This window comes from Erythrolamprus reginae, chromosome 4 (assembly GCF_031021105.1).
Source record: "Erythrolamprus reginae isolate rEryReg1 chromosome 4, rEryReg1.hap1, whole genome shotgun sequence".
Lineage (NCBI taxonomy): Eukaryota > Metazoa > Chordata > Lepidosauria > Squamata > Dipsadidae > Erythrolamprus > Erythrolamprus reginae.
Genome location: NC_091953.1, coordinates 22,306,341 through 22,332,159, shown reverse-complemented (window position 1 = coordinate 22,332,159; position 25,819 = coordinate 22,306,341). Strand labels below are relative to the sequence as shown.

The window sequence follows — 25,819 nt, the reverse complement described above, 5'->3', positions numbered from 1 at the left end:
TAAATCTTTTCACCACCCTTTTTGACTCCTGCAGTATATAGGTCCTCAATGGAAGGCAGGTTTGCAGCAATTGTTTTTTCTGCAGTTCTGATTATTCTCTGAAGTCTGTGTTGGTCTTGTTGGGTTGCAGAACCAAACCAGACAGTTATAGAGGGGCAGATGACAGACTCAATTATTCCTCTGTAGAATTGTATCAGCAGTCCTTGGGCAGTTTGAGCTTCCTGAGTTGGTGCAGAAAGAACATTCTTTATTGTGCTTTTTTGACGAAGTTTTTGATGTTAGGTGACCATTTTAGGTCTTGAGATATGAAGGTCTCTACTGTTGATACTGTGTTGTCTAGTATAGTGAGGTGGATTTCAACGGAGCCACGGCTTCACGTTAGTTCATTTATCAAAGAATAAAATAAAACCAAATATAACCTATCACCGCTTGCAGCGGTCTGACAATTGCGCAGGCAGCAAGCCCGCACCCGCGTCGTCGCCTCAGCAAACTTTTTACCGCCAAAGCGTCTTTTCCCGCCTCAGAAAGCGAAGAAGCGGGGGGGCGGGGCAGATGTTTTCCATATTGGCTCCGCCCATCCGGTTGTTTGACGGGCAGAAACCTCGCGGATCTCGCCACCTCCCCCCCCCAACTCTCCTCCTCCCGGCCCCCGCTCCCCGCTGGTATGCGAAGGGGAGGCGATGGAATGACGCCGAGCCCGGGTCACGTGGGGGCGCGTGGAATGCTAACAATGCAGCGAATGTCCCAACTGCGTCCCGCGGGCCGCCGCATTCGGAGCCCGAGAGGGGGAAAGAGAAGAATGGAGAGAGAGCCGCGCGCCGGAGGCGGCCGCCGCCGCTGCCGCCTCAACAGCAGCCACGGGAGGGGAGTCGCGGGAGCTGCCCCCGGACTTTCCATTGGGCACTAAAAAGGGGGGTGAGTGAGCACGGGAAACCCCCGTCCCTGCTTAATGCAAAGGCTGAGGAGGGGTGGGGCTAGGGTTTCCCCCCTCGTCCTTTGCAGCTTTCTTTGAACGACCAAGGTGGGCACCGTTCTGGAATAGGGAGGGGCGGGGTAATTTGCCCCCCCCCCCCCGGGAGTTTCTTCGTTTCTGGTGCAAAAATTATTCTTCTAATTGCTTCGGGCGGGCAGGAGAGTCGGGGAGCTCGGCCCAAAGGCAGCCCCGTTGCCTTCTTGGAAGTTGGACGACAATTCGGGGAAAGCAAAAGTTTGGTCCGGTGCCGCGGAGGAGGGGAAGCCCTGACAGCCGAGGAGGGACGGGGGTCGCGGGCATGGAGCGGACGGCCGGGAAGACACGGAATAACAATACCGTGTAAAGGCTTGGAAGGGATTATTATTGAGGAGGCAGAAGTGCTGGATGATCGGGCAGCCTCCTTCAATTGGCGGGACTGGGGTCAGCCGTTGGAGGCCCCTGGGACAAACCCACCAGAGACCGAATTCGAACCCTTTGCTCGACTCCTGTCGCCAAAATCTGGACGCGGGGAAAAAAAAAATCGCTCAGTGGTTTTTTTTGGAAGGCGGATCTTCTTCGGTGGCGTTGAATTGGTTGGTCTTATTAGGCGTAAGATGGGATGTTGTGAGTCGCCCTGAGTCTGCGGAGAAGAGCGGCATAGAAATTTAATAAGTACTGTACTGTATAAGTAAGTAAGTAGAAGTCTAGTAAGTAAGTAAGAAGTAAGTAAGTAAGTAGAAGTCTAGTAAGTAAGTAAGTAGAAATCTAGTAAGTAAGTAAGCAAGCAGCAAGTAAGTAAGTAAATCAGTAAATCAATAATATATTCTCTGTCCCGAGGCTCGGTGGTGGTGGGGAATTATTGCCGATCAGAAAAGCCCCTTTTGCCTCCATCATCCTCTTTCCGCGGCCCAAGAGAAAGCCAAACTATTCGCCTTGCCCTTCGCGTTGGCCGGACGGGGTTTAAAGCAGAGAACGCGGGACGGACGACGTTTTCCCCCCGCCACCACTCCAGGCCGTGCGGCCGTCTTGACAGGCACTGCTTGCTGTGCAGCCCGATCCCGCATAGGGAGCGTTTTTTTGGGATGTCGAGGGAGAACGTTTGGCTTTCGTCTCGTGAGAATGAGGGTGACGGAGCGTTTGTCTGGACGGGGGCGGGAAAAAAACCCCGAGCGTTGACACGCGAACAGAAAGCGTGCACGGTAAGCGGAGGAACGATGGGTAGCGAGAGCCGGGTGGAACGTGTGAACCGGCGACGTTGGATCAAAAGATCCTTGGGGAAGCGTTTATAAGGGGGCCATTACTTGCCCTTGGCCGATGAATGGACTGAGAGAAACTGATGGAATGAGAATGACTGTTGTTTTTTTTAGGATTTTAGGCTTACTGTATATATTTAATTGGACCCGAAATGTTATGTTCTCAAACTGATAAGCCATTGATTTGGACAAATACAATGCTTAGCAAATTCTTGCTGAAATTCCCAGTTTTTCCCAAGAACTATTTTTCTGTGATGCAATATATTAAGAAGTTCATGGAAACTAATTCTATTACCACTCTAAACTTAAACTACTGTATAGCCTAGAACAGTGTTTCCCAACCTTGGCCACTTGAAGATATCTGGACTTCAACTCCCAGAATTCCCCAGCCAGCGAATGCTGGCTGGGGAATTCTGGGAGTTGAAGTCCAAATATCTTCAAGTTGCTAAAGTTGGGAAACACTGGACTAACTAACTCTTACAGGAGGTTCGGTCCTTCCCGAGCGTGTAACATGGCGGAATCTGAACAGTCTTTTGGGGAGGTTTAATTCGGATTTAAAAAAACGCGGAGTACGAGAGTCTGTTGGCGTTATGGTTTTAATTCTGTGGGCCAGGAATTGCCTCCAGAGGTAGAACTCCACCGCCCGGTCCTACACAGCGCAACCTCTCTGAGAGAGTGTGCGGGTGTGTTTGTGTGTTGTTTTAAAACAAAAGAAACAGGACGCCAAAGGACGGTGCGAAAGGGTTGCGACTCTTGAGGGGAGACCTCAGTGGCTGTGGGAACCTTCGCTCATTTCCCCACAAGAACCGGCGCTCCTCTCGAGGGCTGTGTCCGCTCCGGCCTGGTTTTGCGCCCTTCCAGGAAAGCTCTTAACCCGGCGAGTTTGAAGGTTCGGGCTGAAGGGTTTTCGGTGGCCGTTTACCGAGCCCCGTCCTGGGCCGGAGCCGGGCGCTCTTTCTGACCGCGCTGGAGGCCTCTCGTCGTTCCCACCGGAAGAGCCGCAGCCAGAAACTTTCCAGCTTTTTAGTCAGTCAGGCCCGCGCTACGCTGAGGGGAAGCTGCGCCTTATTCCGCTCTGCGCTTAAACTTTCCGTCGGAGGAGCCTCCGCCTCCTCTTCGCTGGGTTTGGCTCGGTTTCTGAGGTCGATGGGAGTTAGCGGGAGAAATGGGCAGGACCGTCCGGGCGCTTCTGCCTTGAGGACCGCCGCCCCTTGCTGATATTTCCTGGATATGACTGCGGGGGGGGGGAGAGGAGGGAATGAGCCACGGTTATAAATGGACTTTTTTCATTTATTGCCTAGTCTCTGTCATATGTTTCTTAGAATCATAGTGTTGAAAGGGACCTTGGAGGTCTTCTAGTCTGACCCTTGCCCTGGGCAGGAATCTTGGTTGCACCCAGACCAATGATTTTTAAAACCACCATCAATTGGAATTACTTATAGATAAATCGATCTTAGTTCAAAAGACTATATATATTGCTTAAAAAAAATGAAGGGAGCACTCAAATAAGACATCCTAGATCTGAATGAATGAAATGTTGCTATTGAATATTTCATTTGCACAACTATTCCATTTGCACAATAGCATGGGAAATTGATTGACAATCAGTGTTGCTTCCTAAGTGGACAGTTTGATTTCAGAGAAGTTTGATTTACTTGAAGTTATATTCTGTTTTTTAAGTGTTTCCTTTAATTTTTTTGGAAAAGTGTATAAAGTATATCCTCCTTTTACCTGTGCGGTTTGAATGTTGTCTTGGTGGTGGTTCCACAGATAACTGAGCACTGCGTTATATGTTGTGTGCATGTTTTTACCATTACAAAAATCAATATAAATTTATTATTTTAAAAAAAACCACCAGTCCAGGAGAGAGGCTGATCCCCTGCTTAATAATTCCCACGCAATAGATTTAAACTAAATGTCAACCGCTCTAAACTAGATTGTAAAAAATATGACTTGAGCAATAGAGTAATCAATGCCTGGAATGCTCTACCTAACTCTGTGGTTTCTACTCCTAACCCCAAAACCTTTAACCATAGATTATCTACAATCTCTCCATTTCTAAGAGGCCTGTAAGGGGCGTGCATAAGCGCACCATTATGCCTACCATCCCTGTCCTACTGTTCTATTGTCTTCTATCATTACTTTTCATCATTATTTTTCTAATATTTTATTTATACAAATTGCCATACTATAATTGTTTGACAAATCTAAATAAATAAATAAATTTCTCCTTATTTCAAGTTTGAATCTCTGTCTGCCCATTAGCTGTGATATCCTATCCTATCCTGCCCACTAGTAGTTATCCCATTTTCAGGTGCTCTGGAGAATAAATGTGCACCCTCTGGTGCCTGACAATCTTTCATGTATTGAAAGAGTGCTATCAAACACCCCAGAGCTTGCTCTTTTTTAGGCTAAGACATCAAGTTTCTTGAATCTTCCTAGGGTTTAGTCATCAAACCCATCAGTGTCTTTGCCTCTCTTTCCAGTTTCTCAGCATCCTTGTATTGTGGTAACTGGAACTCAACCACGGTATTCCAGATGTGATTTGATGGGTGCAGTCTAGAGCAAAATTATTGCTGTACATTTATTTATTTGCTTACGGATTTATATAGCTACTCAAATCACACTTTCCGCCGATAAAACGATTCAAAGCATAAAACCAATAGAATAGAATAGAATAGAATTTTTATTGGCCAAGTATGATTGGACACACAAGGAATTTGTCTTGGTGCATATGCTCTCAGCGTACATAAAATAAAATATACATTTGTCAAGAATCATGTGGTACAACACTTAATGATTGTCATAGGGGTCAAATAAGCAATGAAGAAGCAATATTAATAAAAATCTTAGGATATAAGCAGCAAGTTACAGTCATACAGTCAACATGGGAGGAAATGGGTGAAAGGAATGATGAAAAAAACTAGTAGAATAGAAGTGCAGATTTAGTAGAAAGTCTGACAGTGTTGAGGGAATTATTTGTTTAGTAGAGTGATGGCGTTTGGAAAGAAACTGTTCTTGTGTCTAGTTGTCTTGGTGTGCAGTGCTCTATAGCAACGTTTTGAGGGTAGGAGTTGAAACAATTTGTGTCCAGGATGTGAGGGGTCAGTAAATATTTTCCCCGCCCTCTTTTTGACTCGTGCAGTATACAGGTCCTCAATGGAAGGCAGGTTGGCAGCAATTGTTTTTTCTGCAGTTCTGATTAACCCTCCTTTCCCTCCCTAGTGGCAACAAATAACAACCATATCAACCACTTGATTTTCTGTATCATCCTAGAATTCCCAGGCCCACAGATAGTGTCATATGTTTAGTGCTTCCTGGGATAGTAATAAGATATGGGGAGGGCAGTCTTATCAGTGGGGGAATGTACTCCATAGGAAGGACACTACCATTGAGATTGCCTTTTTGCTTGTCCCACCAATAGTTTTTCCCTAATAGATGGGATCCGCAACCTGTGGTGTCTTCCCAACCCCAGCAGGTCAGATCATTGTATCTGAGGAGAGATACTAACCTGGCCCAAAATCATATAGGATTTTAAAGGGGATAACCAGCAACTTGAATTTCACCCAGAAGCAAATCGGCAACCAGTGCAGCTTCTGCAAAAGAGGTGACATATCCTGCAATCTGTCAAACTATTTACTAAGTCTGCAGTTTTTTCTCATCATCCCTATCACCCATTTCCTCCCACTTATGACTGTATGACTGTAACCTTTTGTTTGCATCCTTAAGATTTTTATTTATATTGTTTCCTCATTGCTTATTTGACCCCTGTGACCATCATTAAGTGCTGCACCTTATGATTCTTGACAAACATATATTTTCTTTTATGTACACTGAGAGCATATGCACCAAAGACAAATTCCTTGTGTGTCCAATCACACTTGGCCAATCAAGAATTCTAATCTAGACTTGAATAAAACTGTGCAGGCTGCTGTATTTTGAGCATCTGGATACTCTCCAAGGACTGCCCCATGTAGAGCACATTACTACAGTTCAAATGGGAGGTGACTAGGACATGTTTGACTGAGAAGGACAAAGGATAAGTGGTTCGGTAGAAGCATAAGTGGCAAACAATTTGAACTTGTGCAAAAGGCCATGACTGCTTCCTGCTCCTCAAGCTGGAGTTGCAACTCCAGGAGATGGCTAGATTACAGACTGGGTCTATTTGCGGCAGTGCAACCCCATCCCTATCAGAGATGGGATTCTCCCAGAGCCAAGGAACCCCAAACTCAAAGCCCCCTCTGTCTTGCCAGCATTCAGGTTTAGTCTGTTGCTCCTCAACAGCCTGGAACAAAGGGAAAGTGGTGTGCGACATCACTTAACTCACCATGGCCAGCAATCTACCACTGAGTATCATCAGCCTACTGAGGATACAGTAATCAGTTAGGTCCCACAGAGTTGGCCTTCTCTGGGTCCTGTCAACTAAACAATGTCATCTGGCGGGACCCAGGGGAAGAGCCTTCTCTGTGGCAGCCCCGACCCTATGGAACCAACTCCCCCCGGATATCAGAGTTGCTCCCACCCTCCTTGCCTTTCGTAAGCTCCTCAAAACCCACCTCTGTCGTCAGGTATGGGGGAATTGAAATTTTCCCTTCCCCCTACGCTTATAGAATTTAAACATGGTATGTTTGTATGTATGATTGGTTCTTTAAATTGGGGTTTTTTAGATTATTTTTAATATTAGATTTGTTTACATTGTCTTTTTATTGTTGTTAGCCACCCCGAGTCTGCGGAGGGGGCAGCATACAAATCTGATTAATAAATAAATCCCCTATTTCACAGTTCATCTTTCACGGATTCGCTATTTCACGGGTTTTCAAAGGGGGTTTAAATCCATATATTAAAGAAACTGGAAAGATATCACATGTGGTTCCAGCTGAGAAACATTATAGAATGACTGTTTAATGCAAAGGGTGGGTTTTAAAAGTTCAAATACATGTTAAATACATAAAAAAAAGATATTTCCTCTACTTCACGGTAATTCGTTTTTCACGGGCATCCCCAGCAAAAAACAGAGGATTACTGTATATCATTCCCTGTGGTGATGGATCATCTCCCAAAGCAGTTTCATTTAGAACTGGAGCAGATGCAGTACAGCCCTTGTGGCTTTATACCTCCATCCATAGAGCTCTAAATTGCACTGACTACATGGACAGCTATAGGAGAACCTTACTTATTTTTTTGACACGCAACTACATTTTGGTGGATAGGGCACGGTGTTGAAGTTTCTCAAAATCCTTTTGAAACTTGGAGTCTGGTTTTAGAGATGTTGTTAACTATTTGACCAAACTTGGGATCATCTGCAGATTTGTTGAGCATCCCTTTGCCTAACTTATTGATAAAAACGAGGAGCCAGAAAAGAACCTCTTGCCTAATTCTCTCCATGTTTAAATCCACAACTTTAAGACTTGTAGACTTGAAACTTACAACTTTAAGGCTTGCGAACTTGCCCACAACTTTAACACTTGTGGACTTCAACTACCAGAATTCTCCAGCCAGCATAGTTGGCTGGAGAATTCTGGGAGTTGAAGTCCACAAGTCTTAAAGTTGCCAAGTTTGGGGACCTCCACATGTAGACATTTCTACATGTGATGCTAAACTATTATATTTCATATAAAGACAGAGTCTTTAATGTTAAAGATGTGACTTTCTTTTGTATCCCTGACAAAGTTATTGAAGAGGAAGAATTCTTTTGCAGTTTGAGAAATAGTACGAATAATATCAAAGAAAAGTTAAATGAGACCCTATTGGACAGATATACGGGACTGATGAAATATAATTGATAGCTTTGATAAGAGAGGAAGCTAATTTTGATTTAAATTTATAAATATTGTACTAGTTTTCTGTTCTTCAGGGATTAAGAATTTTCTAGTTTTAAATATTTCATAAATAATTTTTAAAAAGTGTCCTGAATGGAGTTAGTTTCCTTTTAAGAATGAAACCTTCCCTGGTGACTTTTATTGAGAGTAGGTAGATCAAAATTTCCAACTACTTATTTTTTTAAAAAAATGCTCATCTTATATATTAAAACCTTTTATAGTCAACAGTTTCATTTTATTACACCCACGCAAGTAGCTGATGAATCTTTCCTATGAAAACTAATGTCACAAAAATGTTTTTGGATGCAAAATGGATTTTCTTTTTGTTTCTGCTGAATTAAGCTGATTTTAATTCAAGAAATGAAAAGTTCAGTATTGACAATAATTGTTCCATGACAAGACAAGCTTCTACATGCTTACCCAGAGGTGGTTAGAATCAGGCAACATCAAAATTAAATTAATATAACTACCTGAAAAATAAAACTTGTTAAATTAAACTTGACTCAGTTAACAATATATCAGCATCAGATTGCACCAGAGTGATTTTAATTGATATAACTATAGAAAACTGGAATGTAAAATAGAATTTAGCCCAACAAAGCTGATACCTTGATAAGATTCAGTGGTGGGATTCAAATTTTTCTCTACCAATTCTGTGGGCGTGACAGGGGAAGGATACTGCAAAATCTCCATTCCCTCTCCACTCCAGGGGATGGTTACTACAAAATCTCCATTTCCTCCCAATCAGCTGGGACTACGGAGGCAGAGAATATATGGGGATTGGGCAAGTCAAAAGTAGTATTTACCAGTTCTCCGAACTAGTGAAAATTTCCATTATTGGTTCTCCAAAACTGGTTAGAACCTGCTGAAATCCACTGTTAATGAAACAGTTCCAAAGAACCTTACATGAGGAAATATTCGCAGATTGATGCATTTCTGCAGTATAGGACTTTAATTCGTCTGGGCTTGTCTGTGCTATGGGTTGTGTCCTTTTGCATACCTTACTCTACAAGTGATGCTTCCAAGAGATGACGTTTTTTATTTCTGCAGGCAGATTGTGCTGGACCACAGGCGATGTCTTTAGGGACATGTGGGAATGGTTTGCACCCAAGATATTGCAATAGTTTGTCTGAATTAAGGTCACATTGGGACAGCCGGGCTGTTACTTAGCTTTTTTTTTTTCTTCCAAGGTGCCAAGAGAATTGTGCAATGTTCTGCTCTCTCCATATGTCAAACACACAAATGAATGTAATATAGCAGCAATTAGAGTGGCATTAAACTGATTTGGCAAATTTGCAAATGCAAATTGCAGAATTGTATAGCACAGGACTTGTGGGAGGGAGGAATGGTGTGTCATGGAAGGGCAAGGTGAGAAACATAGGGGCCTATGTGTGCATTTTCCTGTTTTAAAAGAGGGCATATTACCTAGATTGGTAACAAAGACCCTAAATGCTCTTTGCATATTATATTACTTTGTTGCTCTTCTCTCCAGAGTCTCAACATCTTTTTTATATCATGGTGACCCAAACTGGATGCAATATTCCAAGTGTGGCCTTACCAAGGCATTATAACGTGGTACTAACACTTGGTGTGATCTTGATTCTGTTAATGCAGCCTAGGACTCTGTTGGCTTTTTTTGGCAGCTGGAACATGTTCTTGGCTCATATTTAAGTGATTGTCCACAAGGATTCATCTTGCAGTTTATATCTGAAATAGAGCATAGTTTCTTCACTAAATACATGGGACCGGTAACTAGTTTTATAGCCAACTTTGATGTTCCTCAAGAATCTACAGTAGACAAAATTGAACGGGTCCAAAGACGGGCTACAAGAATGGTGGAAGGTCTTAAGCATAAAACGTATCAGGAAAGACTTGATGAACTCAATCTGTATAGTCTGGAGGACAGAAGGAAAAGGGGGGACATGATCGAAACATTTAAATATGTCAAAGGGTTAAATAAGGTTCAGGAGGGAAGTGTTTTTAATAGGAAAGTGAACACAAGAACAAGGGGACACAATCTGAAGTTAGTTGGGGGAAAGATCAAAAGCAACATGAGAAAATATTATTTTACTGAAAGAGTAGTAGATCCTTGGAACAAACTTCCAGCAGACATGGTTGGTAAATCCACAGTAACTGAATTTAAACATGCCTGGGATAAGCATAGATCCATCCTAAGATAAAATACAAAAAAATAGTATAAGGGCAGACTAGATGGATCATGAGGTCTTTTTCTGCTGTCAGTCTTCTATGTTTCTATGTCCTTTTGAGCAATACTTTTCTCCATCCTAGTGGGGACTGGCTTATTCATGGAGAATTGAATCAGTAGGAGTCATTATTAGGAGATGTGTTCCTGAGTATATGTAAAATGCTAAAAGAATATTAAAAAATTAAATTACAGGTTGTCTTTTTTTTTTTTTTAAATCACTCATAACCTTTGTCTTGGATGAAGATTACAGGCTAAACTGATAGTAGCAAACACTGATTATCTGTAAAATAAAATGTAGATACGTTGAGAAGAATACAGTGATACCTTGTCTTACAAACTTAATTGGTTCCGGGACAAGGTTCTTAAGGTGAAAAGTTTGTAAGACGAAACAATGTTTCCCATAGGAATCAATGGAAAAGCAATTAATGCGTGCAAGCCCAAAACTCACCCCTTTTGCCAGCCGAAGCACCAGTTTTCGCACTGGTGGGATTCTCCTGAGGCTCCCCTCCTTGGGAAACACCACCTCCGGACTTCTGTGTTTTTGCAATGCTGCAGGGGAATCCCACCATCGCAAAAATGAGCGCTTCGCTGGCAACGGAAGTCCAGAGGTGGGGTTTCCCAGTGAAGGCAACATCAGTGCAATCGCAGGATCGCAAAAACACCGAAGTCCTCAAAACCCCACCTCCGGACCTCTGTGTTTTTGCGATGCTGCAATTTCACTGAGGCTCCCCTCGCTGGGAAACCCCACCTCTGGAACTTCCGTTGCCAGCGAAGCGCCCATTTTTGCGCTGCTGGGATTCCCCTGCAGCATCACAAAAACACAGAAGTCCAGAGGTGGGGTTTCCCATGGAGGGGAGCCTCAGGGGAATCCCAGCAGCGCAAAAACGGGTGCTTCACTGGCAACGGAAGTCCGGAGGCGGGGCATCCCAGTGGTGGCGGTGGGTTTGTAAGGTGAAAATAGTTTGTAAGAAGAGGCAAAAAAATCTTAAACCCCGGGTTTGTATCTCGAAAAGTTTGTATGATGAGGCGTTTGTAAGACGAGGTATCACTGTACAGGAATATGTTTTGGTAGCGTTTAGTACATAGTTAATGTTTTTCATGCTCAAAGGCAAGTTTGTGCCATTTTTTTCATTTTGTGTTTTGTTTTGCTCTGTCAATATTAATGATATTGTATTGATTGTTCTCTAGGCATTTTGGAAATCAATTCTTGCCAGTGTGGTTTAGTATGACAGGTGGTAAGAGACCATGAAAATTAAATTCAAGGCATCTGGAAAGCAGGGAGGTGTGCTTTCTCTGCTGTGTCAGTCATATAGGACAGGGCTCTCCAACCTTGGCAACTTTAAGACTTGATAACTTTAACTCCTATAATTTCTCAGCCAGCAAAGCTGATATAGGACACACAGCTCTACCTATTTCCCACTTTTCAACATCTTCTATTTTAAGTAATTGCCTTTGCTGAAGAATTAGGTATTTCCTGCAGTACATAAGGTTCCTTGCTTCTGGTGGAAATTGTGATAAGGAGTTTTATGAAATTCATTTAATGTCAGAAATGGCTTTCTATATTCTACTGAGAGAATCCTTAGTAAATTACAATAAGGTGAGGGTCGCCACATAAATGTTATAAATTAGCCTTTAGATAGTATTATAATTGCCAGATTCAGGGTAAATGGCTTTAAGTAGTCAAGATAAACAATGAATAAGGTATCTGTATCATATTGTCAAGTCTTATTCTTTTTCTAAAGTTTCTTGGATGTAAGTGGGATCTAGTTAAACACTCTCCCTGTTTAATGTTCATATTTCTTTGATAACTCCTTAGCTCATGGAGGTACAAAATCTTTTCAAGAAGTTCATGCAATTCTAAATATTAAAACTGTTCTGATCTTGCATGAATATCATAGTGATTGAATCCAGTGCTGGCAATAACCAGACAAGCTGTGGTTTATGAGGATTATGTAATTTTTTTTAGAATCCCAAATTTGGATGCAGAGCCCAGCTAGGTAAAAAGTAATGGTAGAATGGAAAAATTTCAAGCCATGAATCTTGCTCCAAATATACAACTCTGTATCTAGTTAATAACAGATCAGGAATTCTAACATGCACTTTTCAAAGTATCCAGATTTGTCTAATGATCTGGTCAAAGATTACAAATAAGATAAAATAACCTCTATTGTCTTTTTTTTTTACAGTGAGTACACTGGCACGCATTAAAAATGAAATTCCGTTGCTTGCTCTCATATAGGACTGCCCCCTATGTCAGAATTTTTATTTTTTAAAAAGGTTATATTTAGTAATGCTAAAACATAGGAAGTCAAGAATTCTTGTTGATGTACAGTAAGTCCTAAACTACATCTATCTAGACTGATGAGTACATTCTATTCCCAGATGTTCCTCTTAATCTGTTTTGAAATGAATTAAAATGTATATTAGATTTCAGAACTTCAATGCATTTTTTAAAATTTCCCCAGACATTATGTTACAGCAGATAACATATGATGACTCTTGTCTGGGCTGAGAACCTAAGTTGAGTTGGGCCATTTTATATGGAGAATAAACTCCTAGTGAATACCACAAGGGCTTTGGACTAATTGAAAAAAAAACATTAAAAAAGAAAAGAATGACAAAATATCTTTGTATTATCACCAACAAAACCGAATGGACTTACAAGAGTCAAACATGAGTTGAAGGAGTTTTTTTATATATATATATATTTAAGAACCAGATTTAATAGCTTATGTTATAGTTCATTGCAGTGCCTACTTTACTTTTTAATATAGTTTAATTGGTGATTTGGAAGAGGAATCTGTGCCCCCCCTTCAATTTAATATCTATACTCGGTTATTATAAAATAAATGTGTGTAGCTGATCTTCATTTTCTTCCAGTGTACATCAGTGTTCCCTCTAATTTTTTTGAGGGGTGGGCGGAAAAGTATAGTGTCTGAGTGGCAGTCCCTTCAGGACTGGGCGGCACAGAAATAATAAATAAATAAACAAACAAACAAACAAACAAATAAAAAACCCACCCTCTTTTGCCTCAGATAATTTCAAAATAAAATACAGTACTGTGTGTCTATAACAGTGAGCTCATAATAGGGCAACTCTATCAATATCAAAATGCAACTTAAATAGTTGAGCTAGTTTCAAACTAGATTTTGATTTTCTTTCTCTCTTCCTTACTCCCATTCTTTTTCTTTCTCTTTTCCTTCCTTCCTCTTTTTTCCATCTGTTTCTCTCTCTTCCTCTCTCTCTCCTTCCCTCTCACTCTTTCCCTCTCGGCTTCTGGGCAGGTTTGGAAAACTCTGAGTTGATGATGATTTTCAAGTGAACGATTGCTCACTGCTCAGCTTAGAGGGAACTATGGTGTACATGTGGTTGTTGTAGATATTTATAGAAGAAAAGGGGCTTTCCATATTGCAAGAAAATCTGAGTTGTAAGAACCGGAATGAAAATATGCCACCTTTCCAAAGCAAAGACTGAAATGGTTGTGGTTTCTTCAGCATGGATAGAGGGAGAAATGCTTAAATACTTAATTTTGTTTTGCATGTTTCCTGCTTCCGAGGCTTTAATAATCAGTATTATTTTTAAGCTCCTGGTATTGTATTAAATTAAACTGGCTGCAGGAAAATCTCTTCAGCTCCACAAATTATAATGAATGTGTAATAATGAAAATGAACATGCAAAGATTCTTTTTTGTTTTTAATTGAAACGCAAGGTTCTGGCTCAAGAATTTAGTTTCAGGATCCTAACCATGCATTTGACTCTGGAAGTACCAGTAAACGGGAATTGCACGAGAGCATCAAAATGCTGAAAATACATACTGTAGGTTGCAGCACCTAAGATACCATATGGCTTAAAATTAGGGATCCTGAGTCATGGAATCATTGAATTACAGTATACTTCTGGAAAGGATCTTGGAGTTCTTCTAATTCCAGCCCCTCAATGGGATGAGGCCTTATACCAGTGATGGTGAATCTTTTTTGGTTCATGTGCCAAAAGGGTGTGCGTGCCAGCGTCCCCCACATGCCTATACCCATTCTGCACACAGACATGCAACCCCCCCCCCTGTGCTGCCCCCTATGCATATGCACAATCCCCCCCACCCTGCGCATGCACAAAGGCCTCACTGAAGCCTGGGACAGTGAAAAAAAAATTGTACAAATGGGCAAACTGGAAGTTCAGAGAAATGGACTTCCAGTTTTCCCGTTGTGCTATTTTCTGCACTCCAAAGGCTTCAGGAAGCTTTCAGGAGGGCAAAATGGGCTTCCTCGAGGCCAAAACTCATCTGGCCACTGCATCCATGTGTACTGGAGTTGACATAGGGCAACCCTTGCGTGCCCTCCACTATGACTTGCGTGCCTTGTACCAGTGATGGCGAACCTTTTTCCCCACGGGTGCCAAAAGAGCGTGCGCATGCGCTATCCCACATGTGCGAGTGTCCGTACCCATAATTCAATGCCTGGGGAGGGTAAAAACAGCTTCCCTCCACCTCTAGGAGTCCCTCTGGAGGCTGGAAATGGCCTGTTTCCTAACTTCTGGTGGTCACAATAGGCTCGTGTTTCACCCTCCCCAGGATCCAAAGGCTTCCCTGGAATCAGGGGAGGTTAAAAACACCTCCGTGCCCCCGGAGACTCTCTGGAAGCCAAAAATGCCCAAACAGAGCCTCTGTGCGAGCCAAAAATCAGCTAGCCGGCACACACATGCACGTTGGAGCTGAGCTAGGGCAACGGCTCGTGTGCCAGCAGATATGGCTCCATGTGCCCCCTGTGGCACCCATGCCATAGGATCGCCATCACTGCCTTATACCATTCCAGACAAATGGTTGCCCCATTTTTCTTTAAACCTCTAGCAATGAAGCACCCATGACTCTAGAACTGGAAGGTAACATCTTCCATTAATTAGTAGTTCTCACTCTCAGGAAATTCCTCCTTGGATCTCCCTCCGATCAGTTTCTACCCATTGCTTTTTGTCGTGCCCTCAGGTGCTTTGGACAACAAATTTACCCCCTCTTCCCTATAACAGCCTTTCAAGCAGTGTACTCTCTAAAATTTTTTTGGGGTGGGCGGAAAAGTATAGTGTCTGAGCGGCAGTCCCTTCGGGACTGGGCGACACAGAAATAATAATAAAATTTCCCTCTCGGCTTCTGGGCAGGTTTGGAAAACTCTGAGTTGATGATGATTTTTAAGTGAGCGATTGCTCACCTGCTCAGCTTAGAGGGAACTATGCTTTCAAGTGCTGGAAGACACAGCTCATGTCATGATTAAGCTGCTCTTTGTTAGGCTAAACATACCTTGTTCCCTTAGCCATCATTTTAGAGTTCAGCTTCAAACCCTTATCACTTTTGTTGCTCTTCTCTGCAGTCTTTCTGGGGCCTCAGATCTTTTGGTGACCAAAACTAGACACAGAACTCCCCAAGTGTGGCCTCACCCTTATTGTAGAGGACAGTAATAGGAGAACATTGTAAACTGTTCAGAGAGTGCTTGGAAAGCTCTATGGAACAGTAGATAAGTCTAAGTGCTATTGCTCCTATCATTTCCTGTGCTGTCCTTCTGTTAATGCAGCTTAGAACCTCATTAGATTTTTTTGGCAGCAGCACATTGCTGGCTCACAGTTAAGCAGCAGTCCCAGAAGTGGGTTTTGGCAGGTTCTGACCAGTCCTGGAGAACCTATGAATTATCTGGCTGAGGGGCACTCGTAAAATTTGCAGGTGATACCAAGCTTGGGGTGGGTGGGTGCTGCTAATACTTTGGAAGACAGACTTAAGATTCGGAAGGATCTTGAGAGATTTGACCATTGGCCCCACTCAACAAGATTGCAGTTCAGTGGTGAGAAAAGTTAAGGACTTGCAGATAGGTAGGAAAAATCAGATCCACAGGCAGTACCAGGCTTAACAGTAGGCAACTTGGTGGACTGCTCAATGGTGGGTTTTGTTTTGGTTTTGTTATTGGTTCTGTGGGCGTGGCTTGGTGGGCATGGCAGGGAAAGGATACTGCAAAATCTCCATTCCCACCCCACTTCAAGGGAAGGTTACTGCAAAATCCCCATTTTTCCCGATCAGCTGGGATTCGGGAGGCATAGATGAGGACGGAGCCAGTCAGAGTTGGAATTTACTGGTTGTCCTAACTACATAGAAACAAAGAAGATTGACAGCTGAAAAAGACCTCATGGTCCATTTAGCCTGCCCTTATATTATTTCCTGTATGGATATATGTTTATCCCAGGCATGTTTAAATTCAGTTACTGTGGATTTACCAACCACGTCTGCTGGAAGTTTGTTCCAAGCATCTATACTCTATGAGTAAAATAATATTTTCTCACATTGCTTCTGATCTTTCCCCCAACTAACCTCAGATTGTGCCCCCTTGTTTTTGTGTTCCTTTTCCTATTGGAAACACTTCCTTCCTGAACCTTTTTTAACCCTTTAACATTTTTAAATGTTTCGATCATGTCCCCCCTTTTCCTTCTGTCCTCCAGACTATACAGATTGAGTTCATTAAGTCTTTCCTGATACGTTTTATGCTTAAGACCTTCCACCATTTTTGTCGCCCGTCTTTGGACCCGTTCAATTTTATCAATATCTTTTTGTAGGTGAGGTCTCCAGAACTTATCACAGTATTCCAACTACTCAAAATTTCCTCTACCAGTTCTCCAGAACTACTCAGAACCTGCTGAAACCCACCTCTACCCCACTCCCAAACTCTCCAACCCCTTGCTTTTAGCTATTGCATCAGCCTTGCTTCCTTCAAGAAGTCATGGGATTTTTGAGCATCTGGTATATGTGTGCCTTTGGTTCATGGTGCTTCTTGTAGACTTCCTTATTCCAACTTTTCTGGTCTGGTCTCTGTGCTTCATCTTTCAGTATTCATTCCTTTTAGATGATCCCATTTTTTTCTGGGAACAGTCAATATGTTTTGTCCCACTAGGTATCTATATGTTTACGAGTATTGTGACTCAACTATTGTACCGTGTTGCGAGGTGGAGGAATGCACATTTTGTGGTCATCTTGCTACATAGCAATTTATCTCATCACGCTTCAGTCTCCACTACATTCCATTCTCCCATAACTTGCTTTTGAGCAACTTGCCCTTTCCCCCACTTCTGTTCATTTTGAATTGCAGACTGTAAAAACTATAAAAGTTGGTGCCCATTTTCAACTGCTGGAAAAACAATTGAGGATCAGAAAAGTGAACCCAGTGACTTGTAAAGGCATTGAACCGATTCCTGTGGTTCTCTCGTTATTGCCATTGATGAAATAATGATCTCCAATATTCTTCCCCTGAATTGAAGACAGTATGAAATGACGAGGGGAATCTCATGATCGATCCTTTTCTTTGGGAGGCTCCAATTAGTGATTTGGGCAGTGATCGAGTCTTCATAGATCAGGTTTTAAACCTCAGGCTCCTTGTTTTACTTTCATCCTTGAACTGACTGTTTGTGTTATTTCATTCCTTTAGAATTTCCTTCTGATCAACTTCCTATAACAGTGATGGTGAACCTATGGCACGGGTGCCACAGGTGGCACGCAGAGCCATATCTGCTGGCAAGCGAGCCATTGCCCTAGCTGAGCTCCAACGTGCATGTATGTGCTGGCTAGGTGATTTTTGGCTCACAGAGAGGCTCTGGGAGGGCGTTTTTGGCTTCCAGAGAGCCTCCAGGGGGATGGAGGAGGGCGTTTGTACCCTCCCCTACCTCCAGGAAAGCCTTTGGAGCCTGTGGAAGGCAAAACACAAGCCTACTAGGCCCACCAGAAGTTGAGAAATAGGCCATTTCCATCCTTCAGAGGGGGGCAGCTGTTTTCGCCTTCCCCATGCATTGAGTTATGGCATTGAGTTATGGGTGTGGGCATTCACGCATGCGCAATAGCACCCAAGGGAAAAAATGGTTAGCCATCACTGTCCTATAATATGTAATGCTGAAAAACAAAAAGCTTAAGAGTTTCTTACATGAGTTTTTTTTAAAGCTGTGTTTAGTGCTGAATTGGTGTAATATGAAATTGTAGAGTTGAATCTAACTCTGAAGTTGTTTTATTACCGGCATACTTTTAATCTTTTATTATTTATTGATTTTGGTTTTATAAAAAATACTATTATTTATTTACATAAATAAAAATGAGGTAATTCCCGATTTTGGGAACACCTTTAAGAAAAAAAATGATAAAGTAGACTTATGTCACAGTATCTTTGTTCTTTTTTCTTTCAGACACAGGAGAGAAAAGAAGAGATTGGAAAACCATTTGTCTGAAACGGTATATAGGCTTCCAGCTTGAGCAGTGGATTGGACTAGAAAGCCTCCAAGATCCCTTCCGTTATTTTGTTTAAAAACAGCAAGAGGTTTTGGGGATTTTTTCTCTGGCTATAGGAACCATAAAAACTGAGCTGAAGGGAAATGACATCAGCTACCCCTCCATGACTATTGATCCTTCTTGTACCATAGACTGGGAAAATTGACAAGATTTGCTATAGAGTTTTGCCGCCTACCTATGAATTGATTTCAAGGAACAATGCTTAATAAAAAACTGGTATCTTCCAGAGGAACGGCACTGAATATCCACATCCCTTTGATTATATCCAAAGGAAGTTGGTATTGATGCTGAAACGACATTGGATTAACCATGAGGCCAAAGACTTTCCCTGCTACTACTTACTCTGGGAACAGCAGGCAAAGATTACAGGAGATCCGTGAAGGTTTGAAACAGCCCGCCAAAGCTTCTAGTCAGGGATTACCCATTGGACCAAGCGGTGAAAGTTCTCTGGACTCTAAAATTCTAGTAGGAAAGGATGCTGCCAGACAGCAGCAAATCCGACCGGCTGCCAAATTTGGAAATTATCAGAAAGCGCTGCGAGAAATCAGATATTCTCTGTTGCCCTTTGCTAACGAGTTGGGCACGACCTCTGCAGTTGTTGAAGTCAACAGACAAATGTTGCAGGAACTGGTGAATGCAGGATGCGACCAGGTGAGTAGGTATTTAGAGCAGAAATCGGCCATTCTGTGAAGGTTGTGTTGACTTCTGGATGTGTTGGAATTATAAGTGGGCAATTAAGCTGCTATTCAGTACATGCAGCACATTGGTTTTGGCTATGACTTTTCTTCTGTGGCCCCATTGCCATTTCATATGTTTGGCGATCATCTTATGAGTTGCTCACAGAGTTTGTCGAGTAACTCATTGTGTGAAGTGTGACTCATTGTCGAGTCACACTTCATAGGAATAGGTAAACCGCTAGAGATAAGCACCTTTTTTGGCCAAGGGGACACACTTTTAAAATTATGATGTTGATCTGTGAAGGCTTCAGGTTCCTTAACTGCACCAGATGGACCAGTGTTTCCCAACCTTGGCAACTTGAAGATATTTGGACTTCAACTCCCAGAATTCCCCAGCCAGCATCTGCTGGCTGGGGAATTCTGGGAGTTGAAGTCCAAATATCTTCAAGTTGCCAAGGTTGGGAAACACTGAGATGGACAACTGAATATTTTCATCTTGGGATCCCCACCCACCCAAGGTTTGCTGGAAAATGAATGTGGGGTTTAATGCATCCCTTTTAAGCTTCATTTCAATGAAAACATTAGTAGAAATTCACCACTGAAAATCTGGCATTGTGCCTATTGGGGCAATGTAGAATCCAGCAACCCAATGGGGCTGACAGCTGTATATATAGCCTGTAGGTCATGAGTTGGCCACCCTAGTTTGTAAACATTAAGGGAGATAATAGCATTCTAAGCCAACCTTAATCAGGCTACATGGCATGGGACCAGGTTACTTGCGCGACTGCCTTCTGCCGCACGAATCCCAGCGCCCGGTTAGGTCCCACAAAGTTGACCTTCTCCAAATCCTGTCAACTAGACCACTGTTTCCCAACCTTGGCAACTTGAAGATATTTGGACTTCAACTCCCAGAATACCCCAGCCAGTAAATGCTGGCTGGTAAATTCTGGGAGTTGAAGTCCAGATATTTTCAAGTTGCCAAGGTTGGGAAACACTGAACTAGACAATGTCATTTGGTGGGTCCTAGGGGAAGAGCCTTCTCTGTGGGTGCTCCGACCCTCTGGAATCAACTCCCCCCAGAGATTCACACTGCCCCCACCCTCCTTGCCTTTCATAAGAATTTGAAAACGTATTTATGCTGCCAGGCTTGGGGTCACTAGATCCCAGCCTCTGGCTAGTGAATGTGTAGGATGTCGTAGTATGTTTTTGAATGTTTGATTTTTAAATGTTTAGCTTTTTAAAAATATTTTAAATTAATTATTTCTATTAATTGGTTTTATATATTGCATTTTTATTGAAATGTTAGCCGCCCCGAGTCCACGGCGAGGGGCGGCATATAAGTCCAATTAATAAATACCCATTTCATATGTGAATTTATTTATTTATTTATTTATTTATTATTTATTTATTACTTAGATTTGTATGCCGCCCCTCTCCGAAGACTCGGGGCGGCTCACAACACGTGGAAACAAATCATAAATAATCTGACAATTTAAAATATTTAAAGATTTAAGAAAGACCCCATATACTAACAGACATACACACAAGCATACCATATATAATACTGGCTCTGTATAGGGCAGCCATCAGTTTGAGGACTGTGGATAATGTTGGAGTGGTGAACGAAGCCATTGTGCTCTGTACCTGGCTGATAATCAGTAGTTTAGGACTACTACTGCTTGGCCCCAAATTATAGGAGGATTCTACATTCCATTGAACTCCTACATATCTTTGAGCAATGGTGATCAGAAGAAGCATTCTTCACCGCATAGGATTAATTCTGCTTTGTAGGAATCTGCCTGTTACTAAATCAAGCCTTTGATCCAGCTAATCCAAGATTGTTTTACCAACCTTCCTTGTTTTGTTTCCCAACTCCAGAATGTCACTCTATAATCTTTCCGATCTTGAAAGGTGCTTCATAAATAAGGAGAGCTTGCGTTAGAGCATCTTCTTTTAGAATGTTAAAGTAGCTCCGATTTACAGTCCGCTACAGTAAACCATCGACCACGGTATCCTTCTGCGCCGGCTGGAGGGGTTGGGAGTGGGAGGCACTGTTCTTCAGTGGTTCTCCTCCTACCTCTCCGGTCGGTCGCAGTCGGTATTAGTGGGGGGTCAGAGGTCGACCCCGAGGTCTCTCCCTTGTGGGGTGCCTCAGGGGTCGGTCCTCTCCCCCCTGCTATTTAATATCTACATGAAACCGTTGGGTGAGATCATCCAAGGGCATGGGGTGAGGTATCATCAGTACGCTGATGATACCCAGCTTTACATCTCCACCCCATGTCCAGTCAATGAAGCAGTGGAAGTATAGTGCCGGTGTCTGGAGGCTGTTGGGGCCTGGATGGGTGTCAACAGACTCAAACTCAACCCTGATAAGACAGAATGGCTGTGGGTTTTGCCTCCCAAAGACAATTCCATCAGTCCGTCCATCACCCTGGGGGGGGAATTATTGACCCCCTCAGAGAGGGTCCGCAAGTTGGGCGTCCTCCTCGATCCACAGCTCACATTAGAGAAACATCTTTCAGCTGTGGCGAGGGGGGCGTTTGCCCAGGTTGCCCAAGTATTAGATTTGTTATATGTTGTTTTTATTATTGTTGTTAGCCGCCCCGAGTCTACGGAGAGGGCGGCATACAAATCCAATAAATAAAGAAAGAAAGAAATTCAAAACAAGGTGCTTGAAATCTGCTTGAAATGTGCAATCCAAGGCACAAACTTGCTCTACAGAGATGCAAAGGATTGCATTTTGAATCAGTGCTTTTTCTATTTGGCAACTTTTAAAATGTGCGTATTTAAACTCACAGAATCCCACTGCCTGGGAAACTCTAGGAGTTGGAGTCCACGCATCGTAACTTTTCTACATGAAAACGGTGCTTCTGAGCTAAAGAAAAGTACACCCTCTGACACTTCCTGAAAAATGGTCTGAAAAGCACTGTGGCTGGGTTTGGGAGTGGGTGGGAATGTTGTTTTTGCTTTTGCTTTTTGCCTAGTCTTTCAGTTCTTACAGATTTATTGCAAGTCATGTGATATAAACACTGCAGAACCTGGCGTTATAAAATCCAACAATTTAAATGCTCTGAATTTTTATGACTGCAGTTGAAAGTTTAACACTGAAGTCTAGCACACATTTGTTCAAAAATAATATTATTTTTTGAACCGTTTATTGAATTTGTTTGTTTGTTTGTTTATCTATCTATCTATCTATCTATCTATCTATCTATCTATCTATCTATCTATCTATCTATCTATCTATCTATCTATCTATTTATTTATTAGGTTTGTATGCCGCCCCTTTCCGTAGACTCGGGACGGCTCACAACACAATAAAAACAGTTCATAACAAATCTAATAATTTACAACTTAAGATATTTAAAAAACCCCATTATTAAGCAGACATACATACAAGCAGGAGGGTAGGGGCAGTTCTAATCTCTGGGGGGAGCTGGTTCCAGAGAGTCGGGGCCGCCACAGAGAAGGCTCTTCCCCTGGGGCCCGCCAACCAACATTGTTTAGCTGACGGGACCCGGAGAAGGCCCACTCTGTGGGACCTAATCGGTCGCTGGGATTCGTGCGGCAGAAGGCGGTCTCGGAGATATTCTGGTCCAATGCCATGAATGTTGCAACTGTTCCCATATTGTGTGAAGTGGTCTGCTGTGTTAACTGAGGCATTGTGGTTGGTAAACTGTCATTTATGATTAGCATTAGGTATGATACCAGATAGTTGTGGCTTATTTAGCAAAGCATAGTTAGGCAGAGTATCGCATAATCCTGCCTGTGAGCCCAGTCTGTCAAGTATTTTAAATTTTATCTATAAAACTATCTACTAAGTAGGTCTTAATAAAACCACAATAAATTAATTTTATTCTCTTAGTAACATCTGCATGAAACTCACACTGATATAGATGTTACCCTTTCAATAATTATAAGATGGTCCCAGAACTTGTACAACCTCATACCAAAAGGCATGATGGCCTTGCTCATTTAAAAAATATGAAGCCAGAAATGCTGTTATTGGGCCTATCAACTGGTAAGCAAAACTTGCTTAGCTTGAAAGTGCTTGTCACAGCCTTCAAGAAAGAATGGAGCACAAGCCAAATGTGTTTCTTGCAGATCATTAAGCCGTTTAGAAACACCCCAGGCTATTAAATGTGGAATGCTGCGTGCAGTTATAGATAGCAGCTTTCAGAATTTTAATTTCATGGAATGCAACCGAGCATATGATTGGAAGAATTCAACCACTTGAAGAGCTTTAAATTGTATTGTGATCTTTCTCTCTCACACTGTTTGAAATGAAAAAAAAGCTGGCATGGTTTTCTTGTTTCCATTGTAAATCAGTAATGCGGATATACCTTGTTGAATTGTTGCAATTTGTCTTTGGATTATAAAGATGCCTTGAAGCAACTGTGTGAATGCACTTGGTTTTTCCACTAATACAATTTTCCATTATTACCTTCTGGTTTGTTTGTACTTCCCACTATCCATTGTAGCCCTGATAGATTTAATGGTGGTGGTGGTGGTTATAAATCTGTCTTTTAGATTGTTAAAGGGCACCCAACTACCAAAAAGAGAGAGAGAGAAAGAGAGAGAGAATAGGCAGTTTATAGAACCACATCCGATCATTCTCAAATCTTTTCAAATCAGCCATGTTTCCCCCCAAAGTGCCTTTCTTGGTTTTAAGACCCAGGGGGCACAATCTGAGGTTAATTGGGGGGGGGGGGGATTAGAGGTAATGTGAGAAAATATTATTTTACTGAAAGAGTAGTAGATGCTTGGAACAAACTTCCAGCAGACGTAGTTGGCAAATCCACAGTAACTGAATTTAAACATGCCTGGGATAAACATATATCCATCCTAAGATAAAATACAGCAAATAGTATAAAGGCAGACTAGATGGACCATGAGGTCTTTTTCTGCCGTCAGACTTCTATGTTTCTATGTTTCTAAGACCAACAGAAAACCCAGGATTGTAGGTTAAAAGACATAGTTGTTGTTGTTTTAGAATATAATTTTTTTATTGGACAAGTGTGATTGGATACACAATCTCAGTGATTGTACACTGAGAGTATATAAGCTCTCTGTGTACATTAAAAAAATACATTCTTTAAGAAACACAAGATAAAACAGTGATAGTCATAGGATACTGAATAAGTAATCAAATCATACTAGGAAACTAAAGTAATATAAATCGTAAAGATGCAAGCAACAAGGTTATAGTCTTAAGTAGGAGGAGGTAAGGTAATAGGAAGGATGAGAAGAATAATAGTAATACAGTCTTAGTAAATAGCTTGACAGTGTTGTGGGAATTACTTGTTTAGCAGGGTGATGGCATGCAGGGAAAACTGTCCTTGCGTCTAGTTGTTCTGGTATGCAATGTTGCACACCAGAACAACTAGTGTGCAATGGTGTGCAAAACATATTGAAAGAAGACAAAAGGCAGACCCTTTCTTTAATTGAAAAAATGCATGCTTTAACTAGAATTCAAGTTCAGCTCAGTAGCCTCCGTTCTTAGAAACATAGAAACATAGAAGTCTGACGGCAGAAAAAGACCTCCTGGTCCATCTAGTCTGCCCTTATACTATTTTCTGTATTTTATCTTAGGGTGGATATATGTTTATCCCAGGAATGTTTAAATTCAGTTACTGTGGATTTATCTACCACGTCTGCTGGAAGTTTGTTCCAAGGATCTACTACTCTTTCAGTAAAATAATATTTTCTCATGTTGCTTTTGATCTTTCCCCCAACTAACTTCAGATTGTGTCCCCTTGTCCTTGTGTTCACTTTCCTATTAAAAACACTTCCCTCCTGGACCTTATTTAACCCTTTAATATATTTAAATGTTTTGATCATGTCCCCCCCTTTTCCTTCTGTCCTCCAGACTATACAGATTGAGTTCATTAAGTCTTTCCTGATACGTTTTATGCTTAAGACCTTCCACCATTCTTGTAGCCCGTCTTTGGACCCGTTCAATTTTGTCAATATCTTTTTTATGGTGAGGTCTCCAGAACTGAACACAGTATTCCAAATGTGGTCTCACCAGCACTCTATATAGCGGGATCATAATCTCCCTCTTCCTGCTTGTTATACCTCTAGCTATGCAGCCAAGCATCCTACTTGCTTTCCCTACCGCCTGACTGCACTGCTCACCCATTTTGAGACTGTCAGAAATCACTACCCCTAAATCCTTCTCTTCTGAAGTATTTGCTAACACAGAACCGCCAATACAAACCTCAGATTGAGGATTCCTTTTCCCCAAGTGCATTTATGGCATCTGAAGTTGCACCTGTGGTTGTCAGAATGCTAAATTTTGTATCCACTTCCCAATTCTATGCTTAGGCAGAACTGAAGGGTGTTCCATTCTGTCCCTAAAGGGCTGCTGTTTAGATTAATAGCTATAGGGATGGTGCCCTGTTGGCTCATCATTTCAGAGATATATCCTTACCTAAATAACCAAGGGCAAAAAGGCAATGGGAGCAGGAGAAGCTTCCAACTTCCTGCCAACTTGGCCTGCAGCTGACTGCTCTCCGGCTGGTTATGGTGGGACCAGCCCACCTGGTCTCCACAGGGACAGGGCTAAACCTACTAAATCTACTAAACTTCTGGGCAGTGGCTCAGGAAACTTAAG

General features: G+C 42.1%; 1 protein-coding gene across 1 annotated transcript in view; it reads left to right on the top strand.

The window, feature by feature from the left end:
- Nucleotides 1–773: 773 nt before the first annotated feature.
- The window catches only part of LATS2 (large tumor suppressor kinase 2), an 84,743-nt gene continuing 59,697 nt past the window's right edge, over nucleotides 774–25,819 (top strand). The window contains exons 1-2 of the mRNA XM_070749770.1: nucleotides 774–915; nucleotides 18,424–19,177. Of these exons, the coding sequence (XP_070605871.1) occupies nucleotides 18,836–19,177 (342 nt within the window). The 5' untranslated portion in view covers nucleotides 774–915; nucleotides 18,424–18,835. The remainder of the gene's footprint in view (nucleotides 916–18,423; nucleotides 19,178–25,819) is intronic.